General features: G+C 40.8%; 1 protein-coding gene across 3 annotated transcripts in view; it reads left to right on the top strand.

The window, feature by feature from the left end:
• JAZF1 (JAZF zinc finger 1) overlaps positions 1-21069 on the top strand; it is a 285803-nt gene that overhangs the window by 225210 nt on the left and 39524 nt on the right. For all 3 annotated transcript variants that reach the window (XM_073333623.1, XM_073333625.1, XM_073333624.1), the window contains exon 3: positions 16454-16650. In XM_073333623.1, coding sequence (XP_073189724.1) covers positions 16454-16650 — 197 coding nt within the window. The remainder of the gene's footprint in view (positions 1-16453; positions 16651-21069) is intronic.

Raw genomic sequence — 21069 nt, forward strand, 5'->3', positions numbered from 1 at the left:
TGTTCCAGAACTTCACTCCTCTGATGGTTAGAAACCTTCATCTAATTTCAAGTCTAAACTTCCGGATGGCCAGTTTATATCCATTTGTTCTTGTGTCCACATTGGTACTGAGCTTAAATAACTCCTCTCCCTCCCTCCTTATTCCTCTAATATATGTATAGAGAGCAATCATATCTCTCCTCAGCCTTCTTTTGGTTAGGCTATACAAGCCAAGCTCTTTGAGTCTCCTTTCATAAGACAGGTTTTCCATTCCTCGGATCATCCTAGTAGCCCTTCTCTGTACCTGTTCCAGTTTGAATTCATCCTTCTTAAACATGGGAGACCAGAATGCCACACAATATTCCAGATGAGGTCTCACCAGTGCCTTGTATAATGGTTCTAACACCTCCTTATCTCTACTGGAAATACCTCGCCTGATGCATCCCAAGACCACATTAGCTTTTTTCGCAGCCATATCACATTGGTTGCTCATAGTCATCCTGTGGTCAACCAGTCCTCCAAGGTCTTTCTCCTCCTCTGTTCCACCCAACTAAAAATGTTGCTGTAAAGACTCCTTCAAGAAGTTCTATAGGTAAAACCTTTATCAGGTGGTAGTCTTTTATTTAATGACATCTTTAAATCAACAAAAGTAAGGTTGATCTTGCTGCTCTTTCTGTAATCCTCATTGATTTGTCACTATTACAAATGCAACCAAATATTCATTATTTAGAATGTAGATGATGATTTCAGTAAATTAATCTGAGTATGGTTAAACAATGAAACTCCTTTATATGGACCGGTTTCAGATTGATTTGTCACCTTTAGCCTATCATCCATAAAGCTCTTATGGTATGACTTCCATGCATGTACTACTCTGGGTGTATCCAAATAGATTTTTTTATATATATATAGCAAAGAAAAACAGTGCTTTCTAAATAACTTTGTATTGAAAATATCCACTTTCATATTATGCAACAAAAATGCAGAATGTTTCAAACACTATAGAAGCATTGACCCCAGCAGGGATGGCAATTCTCCCTACCCCTAATTTCAGGATTAAGAAAGTGCACATATGTAATGTGCAAAGAATAGTTATTAACAAACAAAAGTACAGTATGCATTTTTCATTTATTCTCAGGCTCTGATAAAAGTGAATATAGGAAATTCACGGTTACGCTAATGCAAAATGAAAGTCTTATTGTTGTCTTAATACTGCATTTGTAACATATCTCTTTGTAAGCAAACCACTTCTATAGTGAATTAACAAAAAAGACTCCTAATAGCTGCCATTATATTCTGATTGATTTCCAAAAAAAACACAGTATTTTAGTATTTTGAAATTGCATCCCTTCCTGATTTAGAGGAAAACAAAGTTGTGTCTAAGGTTTTGTGAAAAGTTTGCATAGAATCACAAACCCATCCAAAATAAGTTCCATTATTTTCTCACAGAGGATACCTAGGTTCATGCATAGGTTTTTAACTGTTAGACTATCAGTGTGAGTCTTGCATGCAGTGTGGCTGCAAAATTGAGTCTTGGTGGTTTTTTGATGTAGTGAGAGAGTAAAGCCTAAATAGAGAATATTTGTGGAATGTGGTCTGGATTTGGGAATGCACATTTCTCTCTCACTCATGCAGAATTTGCATGAGTAGGATATATATGAATGCCATGTAAATATCCCATAGCTAAATGGTGTGTGAGATGCCAAATAAAACCCTTGTGGTTAGAGACACAAGTGTCTAAATCTGGGCATGGTTTCACAACTGCTGTGTTTGGATTTACTATGTTTCATTAGAATTTTAATGAAAACCTGTAAAAATGGTTCAAAGCTTTTGTGAAGGAAGTACAGGCTTTTACAAAGGTGCAAAATCACCCACACTCTACAAATGATAATCATGAGAGGGCTAGAAGATAGCTAAGAGTTTGATGAGTTAATGCTCAATGACAGGAAACTTCAGATTCAGTGTTAGTTGCTGATATTTCTTTTTCCCCACACTGTACAAAGTACAGTGTTCTATGTTAAAGCTTTACTAAGCAAATTGTTTTTGCATTAGTCTAATTTTTCTGTTTATTTAAAAAAGGCTTTTAGCGTTCCCAGAGCACAAGAAAGTGCACTACTTGGTTCCCACAGATTATATTTATTCAGATTTCTGATTAACCCAAGAGTTCTTCAATTTAAAGATTGATTTAGTCACTGCTGAAAAGAGGAAAAACAAACGATGGTGTTTTATAGCAGATTTGTGTACGTTTCTGACTGCATATTATTACCTTTAGGTCAGGGTGGCCAGACTTATTTGATGGGTGGTCCACACTGTAACAGCAAATGGAAGTCTCCCATTAATTCTCATGCCATTTCCCATACTTATCAGAGCATAGTACTAAGTATGTCAGCTTTGCCCTCACTCTTTTGTCCATCTTTGTCTAAGCTTTATTTGCCATGGCAGCAGCAAGAGAAAACAGAAGTGGGTATCGTAAAAGTTGGCTTTCATACTGGCACATGTCATCACTTTAGAAGAGTTGTGTTCTAATGGGACAAAATTATAGGGTTTGGAGTACCATGCAGGACCTGTCACATCATTTTAAAACAGTAAGAAAGCTTCAGTCTTAGGCTGGTGAGGGCAGTCTAGGTTTATTAGCTAAGTCATTATTTAGCCTTATGAACCCTCCTTCACTGCTTCATTGTAGGATCTCACGAACCTTCTGTTCTCTGTGGTCAGATTTAGAGTGAATTTTGTGCTACCACATTCTGCCCTTGTTGTTCATTTGATGTAGTTTGTCAGTGATCTGTAGGGAAGATGCAGGACAATAAGATATTAGTCAAAATGTCAGAGATGTCAGATGACTGCAGGGATGCTGGAACTAGGGGTGCTAAGAGTACGGCTTGAAGTGGTTTCCATCCTATACAGGGTTTACAGTTTTGGTCAGTGGCTTTCAGAAACCACACTATAAAAATTGTTCCAATGCCACTGGATGACTATGGTGTTATTCAAGGCCAGCTGTGCATTAAACTCTGCAACTGGACAGCATTCTCTGCTAAGTTGGTCTGGAAGTACACTGGATCCTTGAGTCTCTGGGGCGTACCAGTACAGTCAGTCTACCTCTAAGACTGAGGAGTAAAAAAGCCTGACTGACTTGTAGCAGGAGGTGATAGATGGACTAGGGTAGTTGTGAGATTACAGTGTCTCCTACATCTATGCCAAAGAGTAGATTTAGAGCCTGAAAGAGGGAGAATGCTTGCCGTATATAGCTACAACAAGATGGTTGTCATAGACTTTTTGCCCTTTTACATAGGAGGGTCTGTGGATGTGGAGACACATATACCCCAAGCTGGACTGGCCTCTCATGTTCCAAAATGAACTGAAGTGAGCAAAGATGGAGAACGAGGAAGAAGTGCAGAGCCATATCCAATATGTAGGTCTTGGTGTCTCAAAGTCTGGATCTGCTGTTACTGAACCCGGACTTCCATTACTGACAGGACTGGCTATGTCTAGAAGATTTATCCTCTGGGACAATCGTATTTAGGTTATCTAAAAGAGTTAATATTAGTTGCCTGTCTAGTCTGTACCCACAGAACACAAATGGCTAATAATAGACACACAAATGCTGTGTGAGAGAGGCTGGATCAAATTATATACAGCATCTCAAATAAACTAGTCCCAAAGTCTAAAGAGGGTGGGGTTGGCTACCAGGTACTACCTCTCCACTTCTTTGGAACTCCATTTTTATAACCATCTTAACAGGGTTCTGGCTATGTACAATCATTCAGCTCCAGAGCACGTTTAGCTCTCTAAAGAGCTACCTCCTAGGGAGAGTGTTATGTAGATGTAATATCACAGTGTGAGTCACCCTGGGGCATGAAATTGGAGTAGGAGCTGGTAAGTCACAGCTTGTTTAGGTAACTTGGAGTTTTATCCCTCTTTACTATCAATGGTTCTTGATTTTTAATTTTTTAATAGCTTAAAACTTTGTAAGAGAATGCGATTAAGGGAGATTTTTATTTTTAATTTAAACACAACTCTGGATCACATTTTTGTGACACTTTATAAGCAGCTGGTGGCAACACCTGCTATGCTGTTGTGTTACAGGTGCAGCTGGAAGTGCAGCCTGTTATTAAGGTTGCCTGACACTTTCATTGTAAGACCCTGTTTTCAGTTGCTTATAACTTTTCCAAACTACAACCACTAGGGCTGAAATTTTCCATGCTGTGTCTGCCTCAGGCTAAATTTCTTGGGAAGATTTCAGTAAAAATAGTTCATTGGTTTGCAAGAATGAGATTAGGGCAAAATCCATTGTTTTAACCATATTAAAAAAATTCTTACAACCATTTGGTTCAGCTCTGGTTCATGCTTTGGAGCAGGGACTTGAAATTTGGCAGGCAGTCCCCTTTGTGTCAGCAATTTCTCTGTTGCTGTTCCTATACCAAAAATCCACACAAATTTGACCAAGTTATAAGCATTTGATAAATCTCAATTTGCACATGCTCAGTAGAGACATGTTAGAGTTTGCCAGTTTAATTCTCCACTGAGCATGCTGCAACCGAGAGCTGCAGGGCTAAGCAGACTTTTTCTGCTGTTGCTGCTTATGGGCACTCTGGTGCTGGACAGAACTGAGAGCAGGGAGACTCTCTCTTCTGTGCTGTCGATGCTCCTGCTGGTGTCCAGACAGCATGGAGGAGGAAGCCACCTTACTCACATGCAGAAGGGAAGAGCCAACATGAGGGTGGTGGAGGGAATAGACTGGGACAAGAAGTCTAAGGTTGGAAAAGGGGGACTGAGACATGGCGCGAGGACGAGGGCAGGGCAGACTGGGACAAGAAGTCTGAGGAGAGACACTGAATGGGAGTAGAGAACAAGCAGATGGGACTGAGATCAAAGGAGATCCAGGGTGGGGGACTAGGAGTGGGGAAACAGATGGGGAGAAGAGTGGGACTCAGATGGGGAGGCCATTTGTAGGACTACCTGGAAAAGGAGATCAGAACTGGGATTAGGAGCCGAAGTGGTGGAGGTTGGGACTGGCTAGGTGAAGAGACTGGGACTGGCATGAGAAACTGAGCTCGGGCTGAGAGAGACTGGGATGAGTAGCCAGGTTGGGAATCAGACAAGACAGGGAAAGGGCAGAGGGGTCAGTCTTGGCGTGGGGAACAGGGGTAAAAGGATCTGTCACCACCAGAGCACACTCCATAATCTGGAATGGAACCTAAAATTCCTGATTCTCACTGTTCCTCTGTTGTCAACAAATATCGGTGAAACCCACTGGCAAAACTTGTCTCATAGTGCTGGTCCACAGGGCCAGCCTACTATTGCTCTCCGTTCCTCTGTTAGTTCAAGTGGCAGAGATCTGTGTAGTGGATCTAAAGGTTCTAACCTGGTATATTCCATGCGATTAGGGTCCCATGTAAAATTCACGATCGTGTAAATGGCGAAGTATTGCATTTCTCGGAGTTTGCATGGAATGAATTTTACAAGTAACCTCAGTCAATTTTAAGGACAGAATGAATTTTACAAATAATGTTAGTCAAAATTGACTAAGGGTCCATCTGCACTATGAAATTAGGTCAATTTTATAGAAGTCGATTTTTAGAAATCGATTTTATACAGTCGATTGTGTATATCCCTACTAAGCGCATTAAGTCGGCGGAGTGTGTCCTCAATACCATGGCTAGCACTGACTTATGGAGCGATGCACTGTTGGTAGCTATCTGCTTCCCATTGGAATTCTGGCTTAAGCTCCCAATGCCTGACGGGGCAAAAACATTGTCGAGGGTGGTTTTGGGTACATGTTGTCAGTCGCCCTTCCCTCCCTCCCTCCGTGAAAGCAACGCAGACAATCATTTCACACCTTTTTTTCTGGGTTACCCATGCAGATGCCATACCATGGCAAGCATGGAGCCTGCTCAACTCACTGCTGCTGTTGTTAGCATTGTAAACACCTCACGCATTATCCTGGCGTATGTGCAGAACCAGGCTAAGAGACGCCAGCATGAGGAAGATTTTGATGAGGACATGGACACAGACATTCCTGAAAGCATGGGCTGTGGCAATTGGGACATCATGATGGCAGTGGGGCTGGTTGATACAGTGGAATGCTGGTTCTGGGCCCGGCAAACAAGCACAGAGTGGTGGGACCACATAGTGTTGCAGATATGGGATGATTCATAGTGGCTGCGATACTTTCGCATGCATAAGGCCACTTTCCTTGAACTTTGTGAGTTGCTTTCCCCCACCCTGAAGCGCAGGAATACCAAGATGAGAGCAGCCCTGACAGTTGAGAAGTGAGTGGTAATAGCCCTGTGGAAGCTTGCAACGACCGATTGCTACCGGTCAGTCGGGAATCAATTTGGAGTGGGCAAGTCTACTGTGGGGACTGCTGTGATCCAAGTAGCCAATGCAATCACTGACGTTGTGCTATCAAGGGTAGTGACTCTGGGAAATGTGCAGGTCATACTGGATGGCTTTGCTGCAATGAGGTTCCCTAACTGTGGTGGGGCGATAGGCAGAACATATATCCCTATCTTGGCACCAGACCACCTTGCCAACCAGTACGTACACCACAAGGGGTACTTCTCAATGGTGCTGCAAGTACTGGTGGTTCACAAGGGACATTTCACTGACATCAATGTGGGATGACCGGGAAAGATGCATGACGCTCGCATCTTTAGGAACTCCGGGCTGTTCGAGCAGTTGCAAGAAGGGACTTATTTTCCAGACCAGAAAATTACTGTTGGGGATGTTGAAATGCCAATAGTTATTCTTGGGGACCCAGCCCACCCCTTGCTCCCATGGCTCATGAAGCCGTACACAGGCAGCCTGGACAGTATTCAGGAGCAGTTTAACTATAGGCTGAGCAAGTGCAGAATGGTGGTAGAATGTGCCTTTGGATGTTTAAAAGCTTGCTGGCGCTTTTTGCTGACTAGGTTAGACCTCAGTGCAACCAACATTCCCATTGTTATTGCTGCTTGCTGTGTGCTCCATAATATCTGTGAGAGTAAGGGGTAGATGTTTCTGGCAGAATGGGAGGTTGAGGCAAATTGCCTGGTGGCCAATTTTGAGCAGCCAGACACCAGGGCGATTAGAAGAGCACAGCTAGGCGTGCTGTGCATCAGAGAGGCTTTGAAAACCAGTTTCATGACTGGTCAGGGTATGGTGTGACATCTGCGTGTGTTTCTCCTTGCTGAAAACCCGCACCCTTTGTTGATTTTAATTCCCTGTAAGCCAACTACCCTCCCCACTTTGATCACAGCTGGCAAAGGAAATAAAGTAACTATTGTTTTGAAACCATGCATTGTTTATTTATTAATTAAAAACAAAAGTGAGATAACTGACAAGGTAGCCCGGGTAGGGTGAGGTGCAGGAGGAGGGAAGGACAAGGCGCCATTGCTTATTGTAGCCACACTACAAATCAAAACTGTTTGAATGACAACCTTCTGTTGCTTGGGCCATCCTCTGGAGTGGAGGGGCTGGATGCCCGGAGCCTCCGTCACCGTGTTCTTGGGTGTCTGGGTGAGGAGGATATGGAACTTGGGGAGGAGGGCTGGCAGTTATACCATGGATGCAGTGGGGGTCTGTGCTCTTGTTGGCTTTCCTGCAGCTCCAACAGATGCTTCATCATATCCGTTTGCTCCCGCATTAGCCTCAGCATCACCTCATGCCTCTGCTCTTCACACTCACTTAATGCTTTCCTGGCCTCTGCCACTGAATGCATCCACGCATTAAGCTGTGCCCTAACAATGCGGGAGGACTGCATGAGCTCGGAGAACATGTTGTCGCGAGTGCATTTTTTTCACCTTCTAATCTGCGATAACCTCAGGGATGGAAATGATAGGGGGAGCCAACAAATATTTGCACCTGGGGGGAGATAAAAAGAGAGAGTAAAATTAAAGATGATACATTTCTGAGAACAAAAGGGAGACTCTTTCACAGTGAATCAAGCAATTCACAGCAGTCAGCTCATGTGCTTTAGGTACAAGGTCGAATTTTGCCTTTTATATTGAGCACCTGCCAGTATGGTGACACATCACAAACAGCTGGGCAACAGAATTCGGTTTCCAGGCAGCCATGGTAAGCCTTTTGGTACGTGGGGTTGGCTTCTTACACCTTCATAACATGTGGGAATAGTTTCAAACTGCAGCGCCATCCTTTCCCATAGCAAGCAATGCCAGTTGGGTTTCACATTTAAAAGAAGGGGCTGCGGTTTTTGGATGGATGTGCAGCACACACCTCTCCCTACCGCATGGTTATTCTCTGGGATGATCCTTTCACCCTTCCCCCCACCGCGTGGCTATTCTCCAGGATTATCTCTTTTAGCCAAGCACAAACAACCCAGCATGAATGGGGTCCTTTTACTGTTCCCTTACAAAAATTCCCCTATTTCAACCAGGTGACCATGAATGATATCATTCTCCTGAGGCTAACACAGAAAGATAAAGACTGAATGTTGCGAGAATGCAACCAAAACCCAGGACCGTTTGCTGCCATGCTTTGTGCTGCAATGATTCCAGACTACTTGCTACTGGCTTGGCGTGGTAAAGTGTCCTATCATGGAGGACGAAATAAGGCAGCCCTCCCCAGAAACCTTCTGCAAAGGCTTTCAGAGTACCTCCAGGAGAGCTTCATGGAGATGTCCTTGGAGGATTCCTGCTCCATCCCCAGACACGTTAACAGACTTTTCCAGTAGTTGTACTGGCCGCGAATGCATCCCAATTCTTCAGGGCAAATGAAACATTAAACACTATTGCTTTTAAATCCTGTACTGTAGTTACAAATGTGCACTCACCAGAGCTGCCTTCTCTGGCTTCAGGGTCAGGGATCCCGCCTTGTGAGGGTATTGGCTCCAGGGTGATGAAAAGTTCCTGGCTGTCTGGGAGAATGGATTCACTGCTTGCCTGCTGCGCATTCCCCTCCTCTTCCTCATCCACAAAATCCTCCTCCCTGTTGCATCAGACTCCCCCCTTGAAGGTGTCCACGGACAGTGGTAGAGTAGTGGTAGGGTCTCCCCCTATAATGCCATGCCGCTGATCATAGAAGTGGCATGTATGGGGCTCTGACCCGGAGTGACCTTTTGCCTCCTTTGTCTTTTGGTAGGCTTGCCTGAGCTCCTTGACTTTCATGCGGCACTGCTGTGTGTCCCTGTTGTAGCCTTTGTCCATCATACCCTGTGCAATTTTGGCATATATATTAGCATTTCTTCTTTTTGATCAAAGTTCGGCCTGCACAGATTCTTCTCCCCATACAGCAATCAGATCCAATGTCTTCCTTTTGGTCCATGCTGGAGCTCGTTTGCAATTCTGGGGGACTGCATGGTCACCTGTGCTGCTGAGCTCGCCATGCTGACCAAACAGGAAATGAAATTCAAAATTTCCTGGAGCTTTTCCTGTGTACCTGGCTAGTGCATCGGAGTTCAAAGTGCTGTCCACAGCAGTAACACTGGAGCATTGTGGGATAGCTCCCGGAGGCCAATACCATCGAATTGCATCTGCACTACCCCAAATTCGACCCAGCAAGGTAGATTTTAGCGCTACTCCCCTCCCTGTGGAGGAGTACAGAAGTCAATTTTAAGAGCCCTTTAGGTCGATGGAACGGAGTTGGTTGGGTAGACACATTCATTTTAAAATCGACCTAACGTGGCTAAATTCCACCTAACCCCATAGTGTAGACCAGGGCTAAGGTTATTTGTAAAATTCACTCCGTCCTTGAAACTAACTAGCTAATGTAATGTTTTGTATTGAGGACTTTGTTGTAATCATTTTCCTTTTTAAAGAAAAATATTTAAAAGATTCGCAAAAAGAAAAGGAGTACTTGTGGCACCTTAGAGACTAATCAATTTATTTGAGCATAAGCTTTCATGAGCTACAACTCACTTCATCGGATGCATACTGTCAAGGTTCCTCCCCCACTCTGAACTCTAGGGTACAGATGTGGGGACCTGCATGAAAAACCTCCTAAGCTTATCTTTACCAGCTTAGGTCAAACTTCCCCAAGGTACAAAATATTACCCCCGTTATCCTTGGACTGGCCGCTACCACCACCAAACTAATACTGGTTACTGGGGAAGAGCTGTTTGGACGCGTCCTTCCCCCCAAAATACTTCCCAAAACCTTGCACCCCACTTCCTGGACAAGGTTTGGTAAAAAGCCTCACCAATTTGCCTACGTGACTACAGACCCAGACCCTTGGATCTTAAGAACAATGAACAATCCTCCCAACACTTGCACCCCCCCTTTCCTGGGAAATGTTGGATAAAAAGCCTCACCAATTTGCATAGGTGACCACAGACCCAAACCCTTGGATCTGAGAACAATGAAAAAGCATTCAGTGTTTTACAAGAAGACTTTTAATAAAAAATAGAAGTAAATAGAAATAAAGAAATCCCCCCTGTAAAATCAGGATGGTAGATATCTTACAGGGTAATTAGATTCAAAAACATAGAGAACCCCTCTAGGCAAAACCTTAAGTTACAAAAAAGATACACAGACAGAAATAGTTATTCTATTCAGCACAATTCTTTTCTCAGCCATTTAAAGAAATCATAATCTAACACATACCTAGCTAGATTACTTACTAAAAGTTCTAAGACTCCATTCCTGGTCTATCCCCGGCCAAAACGACTACAGACAGACACAGACCCTTTGTTTCTCTCCCTCCTCCCAGCTTTTGAAAGTATCTTGTCTCCTCATTGGTCATTTTGGTCAGGTGCCAGCGAGGTTACCTTTAGCTTCTTAACCCTTTACAGGTGAGAGGAGCTTTCCCCTGGCCAGGAGGGATTTCAAAGGGGTTTACCCTTCCCTTTATATTTATGACACATACTCACAGTGTATGTTGCTTAGCATGTTTGTAAATCTGGTTGGGCACCCAGAAAATAAGGAACAATAAGTGGCCACCTGTGAAAATTTTTACTTAAGTGATTAGCCCAACATGACATAGGGACTTTGGCCAAAACAGGGGCAGAATCCAGTTCTCCAGGGTGTCAGTGAACACCCATAACCATAAGACTATCTTTTCTCTTCCTGCCTCATTCATTATACACCTTCCAATTTATGTAAGCAATGAGATAGGGATCCTCCAGACAACAGCCTCATTCAGTATTCAACCCTGATTCATTCCTAGAGAACCATTCTTACTGTCTGAACTGCATGAGGCAGGGGTACTGGGAAGAAAAGTAGTATGAGATCATGTAATTAAAGATACAAGAGCATTGGCCTGCTAAACCCAGGGTTGTGAGTTCAATCCTTGAGGGGGCCATTTGGGATCTGGGCAAAAATTGGGGATTGGTCCTGCTTTGAGCAGGGGGTTGGACTAGATGACCTCCTGAGATCCCTTCCAACCCTGGTATTCTATGATTCTATAAGGCTTTGGTTGTTAATTCCATTTTAAACCCTAATTTTTAATAATCTTGTTGCATATTTTAAAGAATGCTGTAATAACTCAGCACAATTATAACATTTGGAATCCAGTACCACAGTTCAAATAAAATCTCAAAGAAAGGACTAATCTATTACAACAAATGAAAAGTTTTCTATTGAAAAACATTACAATTTCTATTAAATATTGAAATACAATGTTATGATAAAGTATTATGTGTTTTATTATACCAAGGAAATAAAGGATTTCAAATTTAAGGCTGTTATTCTAGACTGACTTTGTCCTTAGTTTACCCCAATGTTTCATGGTATGAACAATACATAATCTTTCAGAATCTGCAACACCTTGGCATAATAAGAGTGAGTAATGGGACAACTCCAGCCAGAAGTTTCAGCGTTAACTTTCATTTTCCATGTTTTTATGGATTTAAACCAGACTGGTTATCTTTAACATTATTTAAACATTGTTGTTTGTGGCTGAGTTTATTATATTGTCATGTTCATACTGCTGCGCTGAACATATCATATATTAGGTTATAATCCAAGCTTTTCAAGGATTTATAGTGTTGCTATAAAATTTGCTCAAGGAATAAAGCTTTTAACCCAAGAGCAAATACTCTAATATATTTTACTACAAATTCTAAATGTAAGTGAATTGGACACTTCCTAGTTAGAGAAAAGCAAATGTGTATGTTCATTTTATTAAGATCCTTTAAACCTATATTTTCCTTTACTAAAATTCAGATTTTTATTTGTGTGCTGTCAATATATGAACCCTTGGGGAAAGAGGTTAGGGGGTGGGGGAAAGAAGAGGGAAGGGTGAAATATAAAAAACCCAAAAAACAACATCTTAAACTGTTACCACAGATATCCAATTTTTAAATGTTAACATTGTAAAAGCTCCATACCACTGCTTGACATGATACATTGTTTCTGTTCCGGAGGTGGATAAGCTGTCATGTCAACATTTATTAATGTCTTCATACTACAAATTGACATTAGGTATCATGGGAAAACTCCACTTATTAATGTCTCCATACTATGGATAGACAGGATACATCTTTATGACTCTAAAGGTACTTACAATTTCATGCCACAGTGTTTGAGGATGTGTCAAAATACACGAGCCTTTCAGAAAGAGAGCTGGGGTGGCTTTTTTGGGGGGGGGTTGTCCGCAGAGCCAAGTTGGAGTCTTCTATACTTGGCTCTGGTTAGTAAACATTTATTTTTTCTCCTCTTTCCCTCTACCTCCAAAATGCCGGCTTGAGCTATAGCAGGCATGAGCTATAGCAGCTTCAGACTGTCTTCCAGCAGCCTTTGCACAGTTTCAGCTGAAGCAGCCTGTAAGCTGCAAACTGCTACAACCGTTAGAATTCCCCAAAGCATTAAAGAATATGAAGTTTATGTTCATATAAAATGTATGTTGGAGGAATAGGGAAGGAACGAGACAAGTCTTATGGCACTGTACTGCAAATGCCATCACATGCACTGCTTACTACCATGGGAAGTCCAAGCCAATGGACAATGGTTAATGACAGTAATCACTATTCCTGTTTGTGTTTGCAGAATTGGGCCCTTTGCATGTATCCCTATTTTTTTCTGCAGTATCCTGTGCCATTGTGCTATCATGTAATTTGTTTCTTAATACGTTCATATTTATAAAGTGCTTTGAGATTTTGTATTGTATTCCAACTCTCATTCATCTATAAAAAGAACAATTGACAGGAGTTAGTTATGAATAAGAGTTATGTCAGTTCACATACTTAGAATTGATACACACTCAGGCCTGACATAGTCCTGTTTAACTGGTCCAAAAAGAGAAACGTGCATATTTTAAGGTGGATACATAGCCAAAGTTATGAGTATTTCAATCCAGTAGACAATATGTACTTATTGTTTGTTTGTCTCTTGCAGTGGAGCATCCAGAAAGCAAGATAAGATAGGCAGATAATTGACCATCATAATTGCTTTATCTCTGAACTTGATGAGTTCTGAACTAGCTTTCTGCCACCGTATTCTTGAGTCTCCCTCACTCTTATTGTTGTAGGCTGATGAAAAGAGTATGACTTTTGAAAGAAAGCCCATTTTATTTGTAGTTAGTCCAATAAAAGAGAGTGCCAATAACTTCTTGTCATTTCCCTGACCCCACTCCCTCCCTGGAGTTTGAAATGTGTTTTTCTAGGTGATAAAGACAGTTCTAATGCAAGCGCAACACAAAACTGCCTTGTACCATATTACAAGTATTTATTATTTGAGCTCTCTCTGATGATATCTCTGCTGTTCAAGGCACAAATAAACACAGTCCCTGCCCTAAGGAACTTAAAATCTAAAACCCGTACATCTTATAATACAGCTAAAACCTGGTTTCACTCCTTCAAAACTATGATAAAGCCAAACTAACAGCTGCTAAGCCATCTTGGGTGGTATTATACTCCCATTTTTTAAAATAAATTTATAGCATATTATATCGTAATGCAATGCTTCTCAAACTATGGAGTGCATCCCCCGAGAGGACAGTATGTATAAGGGGATGCACAGACTTTTCAGTCCACACTGCAGTAGTTATACTGATGTAACTCTCCACGTGGACTCATAGATTCCTAGAGTTTAAGGCCAGAGGGGAACAGCAGATCATCTAATCTGACCGCCTGTATATTACAAGTCCTTAAATATCACCCAGTTAACCCTAAGTGGAGCCTAATAACTTGTGTTTGACTATTATCTCACTTCCAGAGTGAATTAATTAAAAAAAAAAAGAGAGAGCATCCACATGGAGGGTTACACCAGTAAAAAACAAAACAAAACACTGCAATATAAATTCATACCTTCCCTTATGCTGGTGTAACTTCCTGATAACTTCTTGTGTAGACAAGCCTTAAGCTGTGCAGGCCTTTAATAGCACACAGCAGGGATGACACAGGGTATTGTGATTGGTTTTATTTTCTAGAAGTGGGACTCAGCTTTCAAGAGCTGGAAAAAGCCTATTTAAGAAATTGCAGTTTTAACAGTATAAATACACTGCATTACATAAGTGCCATTGAATAAATGTATACCCATGAACATTTCAAGTTTGAAAGCAGAAATTTAAACACACTATAATTATAATCCTGCTTTGTTTGAAGTTCCCCTTCTAAACTTTTACTTTAAAACAAAATTTTGCTCCACTCTTTTCCCCCTCAAATTGCTTTCTCTTCTGATCTTGGGACACAGTTAAGAAAATGTCCTCTGCAGTGCAGTGCCTCTAGTCTGAGTACGAAAACCCTGGATATGCATGCAATTTTAAAGGATACATAATCAGCTGTGACAAATACTAATGTAATTATTGTGAGATTAAAATGACCCAATTCCCTTGATTTGAGTGCATTAAACTCTGTAAGGTTTTCTTCCATGTCAGATGTGATCATCTCCATTTTTAGATAATTTTCATCAGCCATCATACCTTCATGCCCATGTTCCATGTTACCATCTTTACTGAAAACTGAGGCAAAATATTTATTTGGTTTTGGGGCCACACCTAGATTATGTAATGTGGATGGGAAGGAGATTAAAGACACAGGACCAACATTATCCATCCTTATTGTCTTTTTATTTATATAACTAAGAAAACCTCTTATTTATTGTAACTTCCTTGGCAAGAGCTGATTCAGCTTTTTAGCAATTTTTTATTTTTTCTATAATTTTTTTTAGCAATTTTTAGCATTGCCTTTTAGCAATTCTCACTTTATTCCTACATTTTCTAACCTCCAAGATGTACTTTTCTTGCTGATCAATCCCTTTTTCCATTCCCTCTAGGCACTCTGTTTACTCCTAATAATCTTTTTGAAGTAGTTATTCATCCAGCTGGGTCTGGACCCTTTCCCTACAAGTTTTCTTCCCCTGGCTTGGGATGTAAATGTCAGACAGCTTTTGTATAGTTGGTTTAAAGAAATTCCAAACCTCCTCCACGTTTAAGTCCTTGAGGTGTTCAATCCAGTTGACGCCTTTAACTAATTCCCTTAATTTCCTAAAGTCTGCCCTTTTGAAATCAAATAGCACAGTTGACAACCCAGTTTTGATTATTCTTCCATTTCATTTAAACTGAATCAATTTGTGATTATTTAAGCCAAGATTATTTCCTACCACCAGCTCTTCTATGATGTCCTCACTGCTTACCAAAATCAAGTCTAAATTACATCTCCTCTTGTGGGTTCAGTGGTGATTTGATGAAGAAAACGGTCATCTATCCCATCCAAGAATAACTGGGCACTGCCAGTATGATCGCATTTATTCTCCAGTCTATATTCAGGAAGTTAGTCTTCCATTATGACATAATATCCGATAGTATTTATCTCTCTAATAATTTTAAAGAGATCTCTATCCATATCTGGGTCTGACCCTGGGAGTCAATTCCTAAACCTAACAAAACTTCTTTTATAATCCTTTCCCAAAATGATTTTGACTCTTTCTGTTTTGTCCATTCTGTCACATTTATTTCTTTACAGCTTACCACCTCATTAATGTATAATGCTACCCCACCACCTTTATTCCTATCTCTTCTAAACAGCATACACCCTTTAGTACCGGTATGCCAGTCATGAGTGCTTCTCCACCATGTTTCTATAATATAATATCCAGTCTGACCTCCTGTGCCAGTAGTTCCAGTTCCCGTATTTTTTATTGCCTAGACTCCTTGCATTCATGTACACGCATTTCAGTTGTTTCCCTTGGACCTAAACCCAGTTTTGCAACCACATTAGGTATAGCCCTTTCACTAAGTGTAACAGCTGCCTGATTATTACTCTAATCAATATTTGTACTTATGTCACTGTGCTGTCCATACTTTTATCTTCTGGGGTTACATTATCTTTACCATATCTTCATTTAGCAGATTTTCCCCCTCCTGTGTATTAAAGCCAAGCATGGAGATCTCATGAGTCTCTCCCAACTTTTTCCCCTCACCAACTAGTTTAAAGACCAACTTATCAATGATCAACATGCCAAAGCCGTTTCACACCTATAGTGTCTGTCTACTTTGCAGTGGAATACATCTCTCATATCTGAGTTTGAAACGCTATTACTAAGGGCTAATTTACTGTTTCAAAATTGTAATTTTTGTCTCATCTTTGTTGGTTTTGTTCTAGATTTATGACTGATGCAGCTCGCCGTGAGCAGGAATCCTTGAAGAAAAAGATTCAGCCTAAACTCTCTTTGACTTTGTCAAGTTCAGTGTCCCGTGGGAATGTATCTACTCCACCCCGCCACAGCAGTGGAAGCCTTACTCCTCCAGTCACGCCCCCAATCACTCCCTCCTCCTCATTTCGTAGCAGTACACCAACAGGTAAGGAGCTACAACTTCACTTAGTCCTTTGCCTTTGCTGAGAGAGAGTCGCAATAGACTGGGGGAGTATCCATTGCTGCAGTATTATCAATTCCCAATCAGAAGTCAGGCACACAAAAATCATGAGATAGGCTTAAAAATTGTTAGTCTTAAAAACAAAATAACCCCCCCCACACACACACACACACAGCTTTTGGGTTCTTTTTATTTGCCTCCTGTTTCTGAACTTTGGGAGTGTGCTTTGGTCACATGTTCAAGCTTTTTTGTCCGCAAGTACGAAGGCTAGCTTTTTTTTTTTTTTTTTTTAAGGAAGCTGAGATTCTCATATGTGCAAAGGAAGTGTGGTTTATGGAAAACACCAAATGTGGTGAGACTCATGATACAACTGCAAGTGCTGGCAAACCCTGTAGGACTTGACTCTTGAGATCTAAAAGAAAGTGTAGTGTAATCTCATCTGTTGACTGTATTCATAGTGAACCTAATTCACGCAAGGTTATGCCAGCTTCTTCCAGAGTAACATAGAGCACCTCGTGGCAGAAAGCCCTTGCAGAAGGGGATGTGGCAACATAAAACACTTGCAATCCCCATCCAACCGCAGGGCTTGCAGCTAACCAGCAGAGCCTCTGAATGTGGACAGTCCTAACTGGAGAACAAACAGAATACTTAAAGATGGGCTTTATGGGATTATGTGGGCTAGTTCATAAGGGAGAAACAAACTGGAAGTCAAATCCAAGATGCCACTACTAAGAAGGAGCAGACTGACTGCTTGAGTCTAGGATTATACCCCAGTATGAAATATTTGTTCTGGATGGTTGAGGCATACAACTCAAAACTGACTATTGAGTACAGTCAGTCTTACCTGCTTATGTAGATACTTTATTTATAATGCACCCATCACCGAGGTATCTGGATGCTAACAAAATAAAAAGCAAAACTACGTTCTTGGGACAATTCCCCACTTCTGTCTCTTTATAGTCCCAGGGGTTGTGTGGAGTTTTGTTTTGTTTTTTCTTTGGGTAAAATGTATCCTGAGATATGTGCATCCAGTGGGTCACAGATGCAAGGATTTCTTGCACCTGGAGCAGTAAGTCTGTCCCACTTACTTTTGAACTTGGAGGGGATAAAATTAAGCAGTAAAACAAAGAAAAAAAAGAAGCATGATACTGGAGATGAATTTTCTTATAGATTTTTCTGCCTCCTTTTTGCTGAGCTTCACTTCAAAAGCAAAACCCAAATAGCCATCCCAGCAATAAAATTCATTGTAGTGAATTCTTTCCAGTGCCAGTTTTATTCTGCATTGATTTAAAGTTATAAACAGCTAGACATGCTTGGGCAGATCCTCACCATCAGCGAGACTGGGGCTAGACTGATTTACACCAGCTAGGAATCTGGCCCACTGTTTCTGGATATTCTTCAGAATAAGTGTACTTCAGTATCTTATTCTGTGCACCTTGCCCTACAGTCTGAATACAGGAAGATATAATGGAAACTGTTGGAATCTGTCACCAATAGTGTAACAGAAAAGGAATATATTTTATCCCATTTTACAAAGTATAGACCCAACACAGTCATTTTACTGAAAAAACATCATGAACACCCTCAGCTTGATATATTGCTATGTAATGTGTTTTCCATAAGTTATTTAATGTTTTGGTATTAATGATTACATGGAAAAATGTGCATGACCTCTATGTCTGGAGAGCTGTGAAATGAATGGACTAGTAAATGTCCCCATATATGCAAAATATGACATGTACAGTGTAGCTAAAATGTTCTTTGTTACATAAGAATATTCACATTTCAGAAAGGAGTTTATTAATAATTATTTTGTAAATAGTGTTTGGAAGAAATTGAATCATTTTCTTTGCTGCAGAGGTTGAGGAATCATTCTAACCTACTGCTTTTTTTAGCGATCCCCACTAAAAAGACGAAGTTATGATGTAGTCAGGATGTGTAATTTTGTGTGTCTGTCAAGAACACTGGTTAGCTATCTGCTGTTTCAACCATATTCCATAATATGTTAAAAATTAATAAGGAAGCTGGTTTCTGTCTACCAAAGTACTTTGCTGTTTTGATTGTATATATTTTTCAAACATTTAGATTATTTAGAATGTTGTTTTACCTGTATTAGAAGGATCAGCTTGTTTCGGCTAACGAGCTCGTTTCTGGGAGTCCTGTTTGCCGGGTTATAAATAATACCAGGTTCCACATTCAGACAACATTCCAAGGTCAGAATTTGTAATAGCTTAGTAGCAAAATTCATATATAAAACAGATATTCTTTCTTAAAGAATTTGACATTCTTAACTCTCAACTAAGTTACATTTCAGCAGCCTCCCCTCGGAATTTCCAATTCTATCATCTTTAAAACTTTTCTGGACCTGAAATAAATCTTTGAGATGTTTCGATTGCTATGAAACTATTGCTCTAAGCCACAGGTTTTTGTTATAAAATTAAATATATTTTGGGGGAACTGGGGAAAATGCAAATGCAGCCCAACTTAAAAGTTACTCAGGAGAGATAGTTAATGCCAGTCTTCAGGGAGGTTCAGTGGCCTCCTCCTGCTTCCTTCTGGATTAGGGAGATAATGGATGGCTGCTGATCCAATCTTCTCCCTTCAGTGCCTCCCTTTACCTCCATTTTCAGGGTCTTCTGACTGGGCAAGGAACCCACTAGGCCTTGCTCCTCCACTGGGGAGGGCAGCAGGAAGGAAAGAGTTCATTTTCCTATTGCAGCCAGCTCTGCAGGAAGACATGGCCAAGCAGAACCCATAATGCCTAGAAGAGTAGTTAGGCAACCTACCCGTGTTCCTTAGCAATTATGTTGTAGTGACCACTGCAAGTGTAATCTTTGATGCTTCCGTAGCTCCATTGCTATTGCTTAAGGTGTGGGTTTTAACATCCCATAGCATCACTGTGTAGCAGATTTGGGGAGAAATGAAGAACAATTTCCATTATTTATTGATTTAGATTTACAGAACAACCCGGTGCCCACGATGCACTTCGGGGGCCCTCATATAATGTAACCTTTACAGTAAATACCGTAATACAAATTTGTTCCAGCAGCAAAAATAACATAACTAAAACCCCTTCTGCTTCACACACAAAAATGTAATTCCTCTTACTCATAACCTGCCCAGATGTGTGGAACTGAACATGAGTGTTGCAGCATGCCCAGTAGATTAAGTAATCTGGGGTCTGGCAGACCGTGGTGGGTAGCAAAGTCCAGGATCAAAGACCCACTCACATAGATATCTATCTTTAACGCAAGCTGTTAATATTTTTGTATAGTTTTTGATATATGTCTGTGTTGGTGAAGGATGAAGTTTCCACCCTTAATTTCTTTGCCTTCAGGTTAAATCAAATCATTGATGTCCCTTTGAAAATTATAGTAAGTCTTCATAATAATCTTTTTCAAATTTTCAGTGATAGTAATAGACTGAAAACTCATTTTTAAAATGAAAGAACATGGTCCCCCCTCCCCCCCTTTTTTTTTTTTAAATAGCAAAAATAGTTAATTTCTTCTATGGAAAATAAGTCTCAGGTGTTTCTTTAGTTGTTATTGTAGTTGGTTTTTTTTTTTAAATAAAATAAAACTACTTTGGGATTGTAGGGATGCCAAAAAACTATCTGAAGCCACTGCCTTCTATGTATTGGGTGGTTTGTTTGTGTGTTTGTTTTTGTCACCCTCTCCTCCTAAAGATTTCCACAATGAATTTAGAAGAAATTATTCTAGGCCTTAGCCTGGAATAATAAATTTCAATCTGGAGTGAATTTTTGACCTAGTTATAAAACCTGAAGCGGGGTTTAATGTTACCAACTGGCTTTTAAATGGCTCAGGTTGTTGTTTGCAGTGTTGTTTTAGCTGTGTTGGTCCCAAGATATTAGAGAGACAAGATGGGGGAGGTAATATCTTTTATTGGACCAATTTCTATTGCTTAAAGAGACAAGCTTTCGAGCCCTGAAGACGAACGCTGTGTAGCTTGCAAACTTGTCTCTTTCACCAATACCACTTGGTCCAATAAAAGATATTATCTCACCCAACATCTCTCTCTAAATGACTCACTTGTAATTCTCTTTTTATTTTTTTAGTTTGCGGGTTGGGGGGGTAGGGAGGGAAGGTCAGGAATGTTTGAAATATTTGAAAAATTTGAAAAATGAGCATTTCACTCAACTTCCTATGCAAAACTGGCTCTGGTTTCTTTTCTCATTTTTAATGTGTAATCCATTAACATTAAAACAATTTTATAATTTTAAGAGGTTTCTAATCATACTCGCTGCCTGATACAGTTCGGCAGCTGATGGTCCTGCTGGGGTAGCCAGCTCTGGCATTGCACTCTGACAGCAAGCATTGGTGATCTGTCTGGCACACCAACAGGTATTGGTCAGTCTCTCTACTTGCAAGGGAGATGTGAGGGTCA

This window comes from Lepidochelys kempii, chromosome 2 (genome assembly GCF_965140265.1).
Source record: "Lepidochelys kempii isolate rLepKem1 chromosome 2, rLepKem1.hap2, whole genome shotgun sequence".
NCBI lineage: Eukaryota > Metazoa > Chordata > Testudines > Cheloniidae > Lepidochelys > Lepidochelys kempii.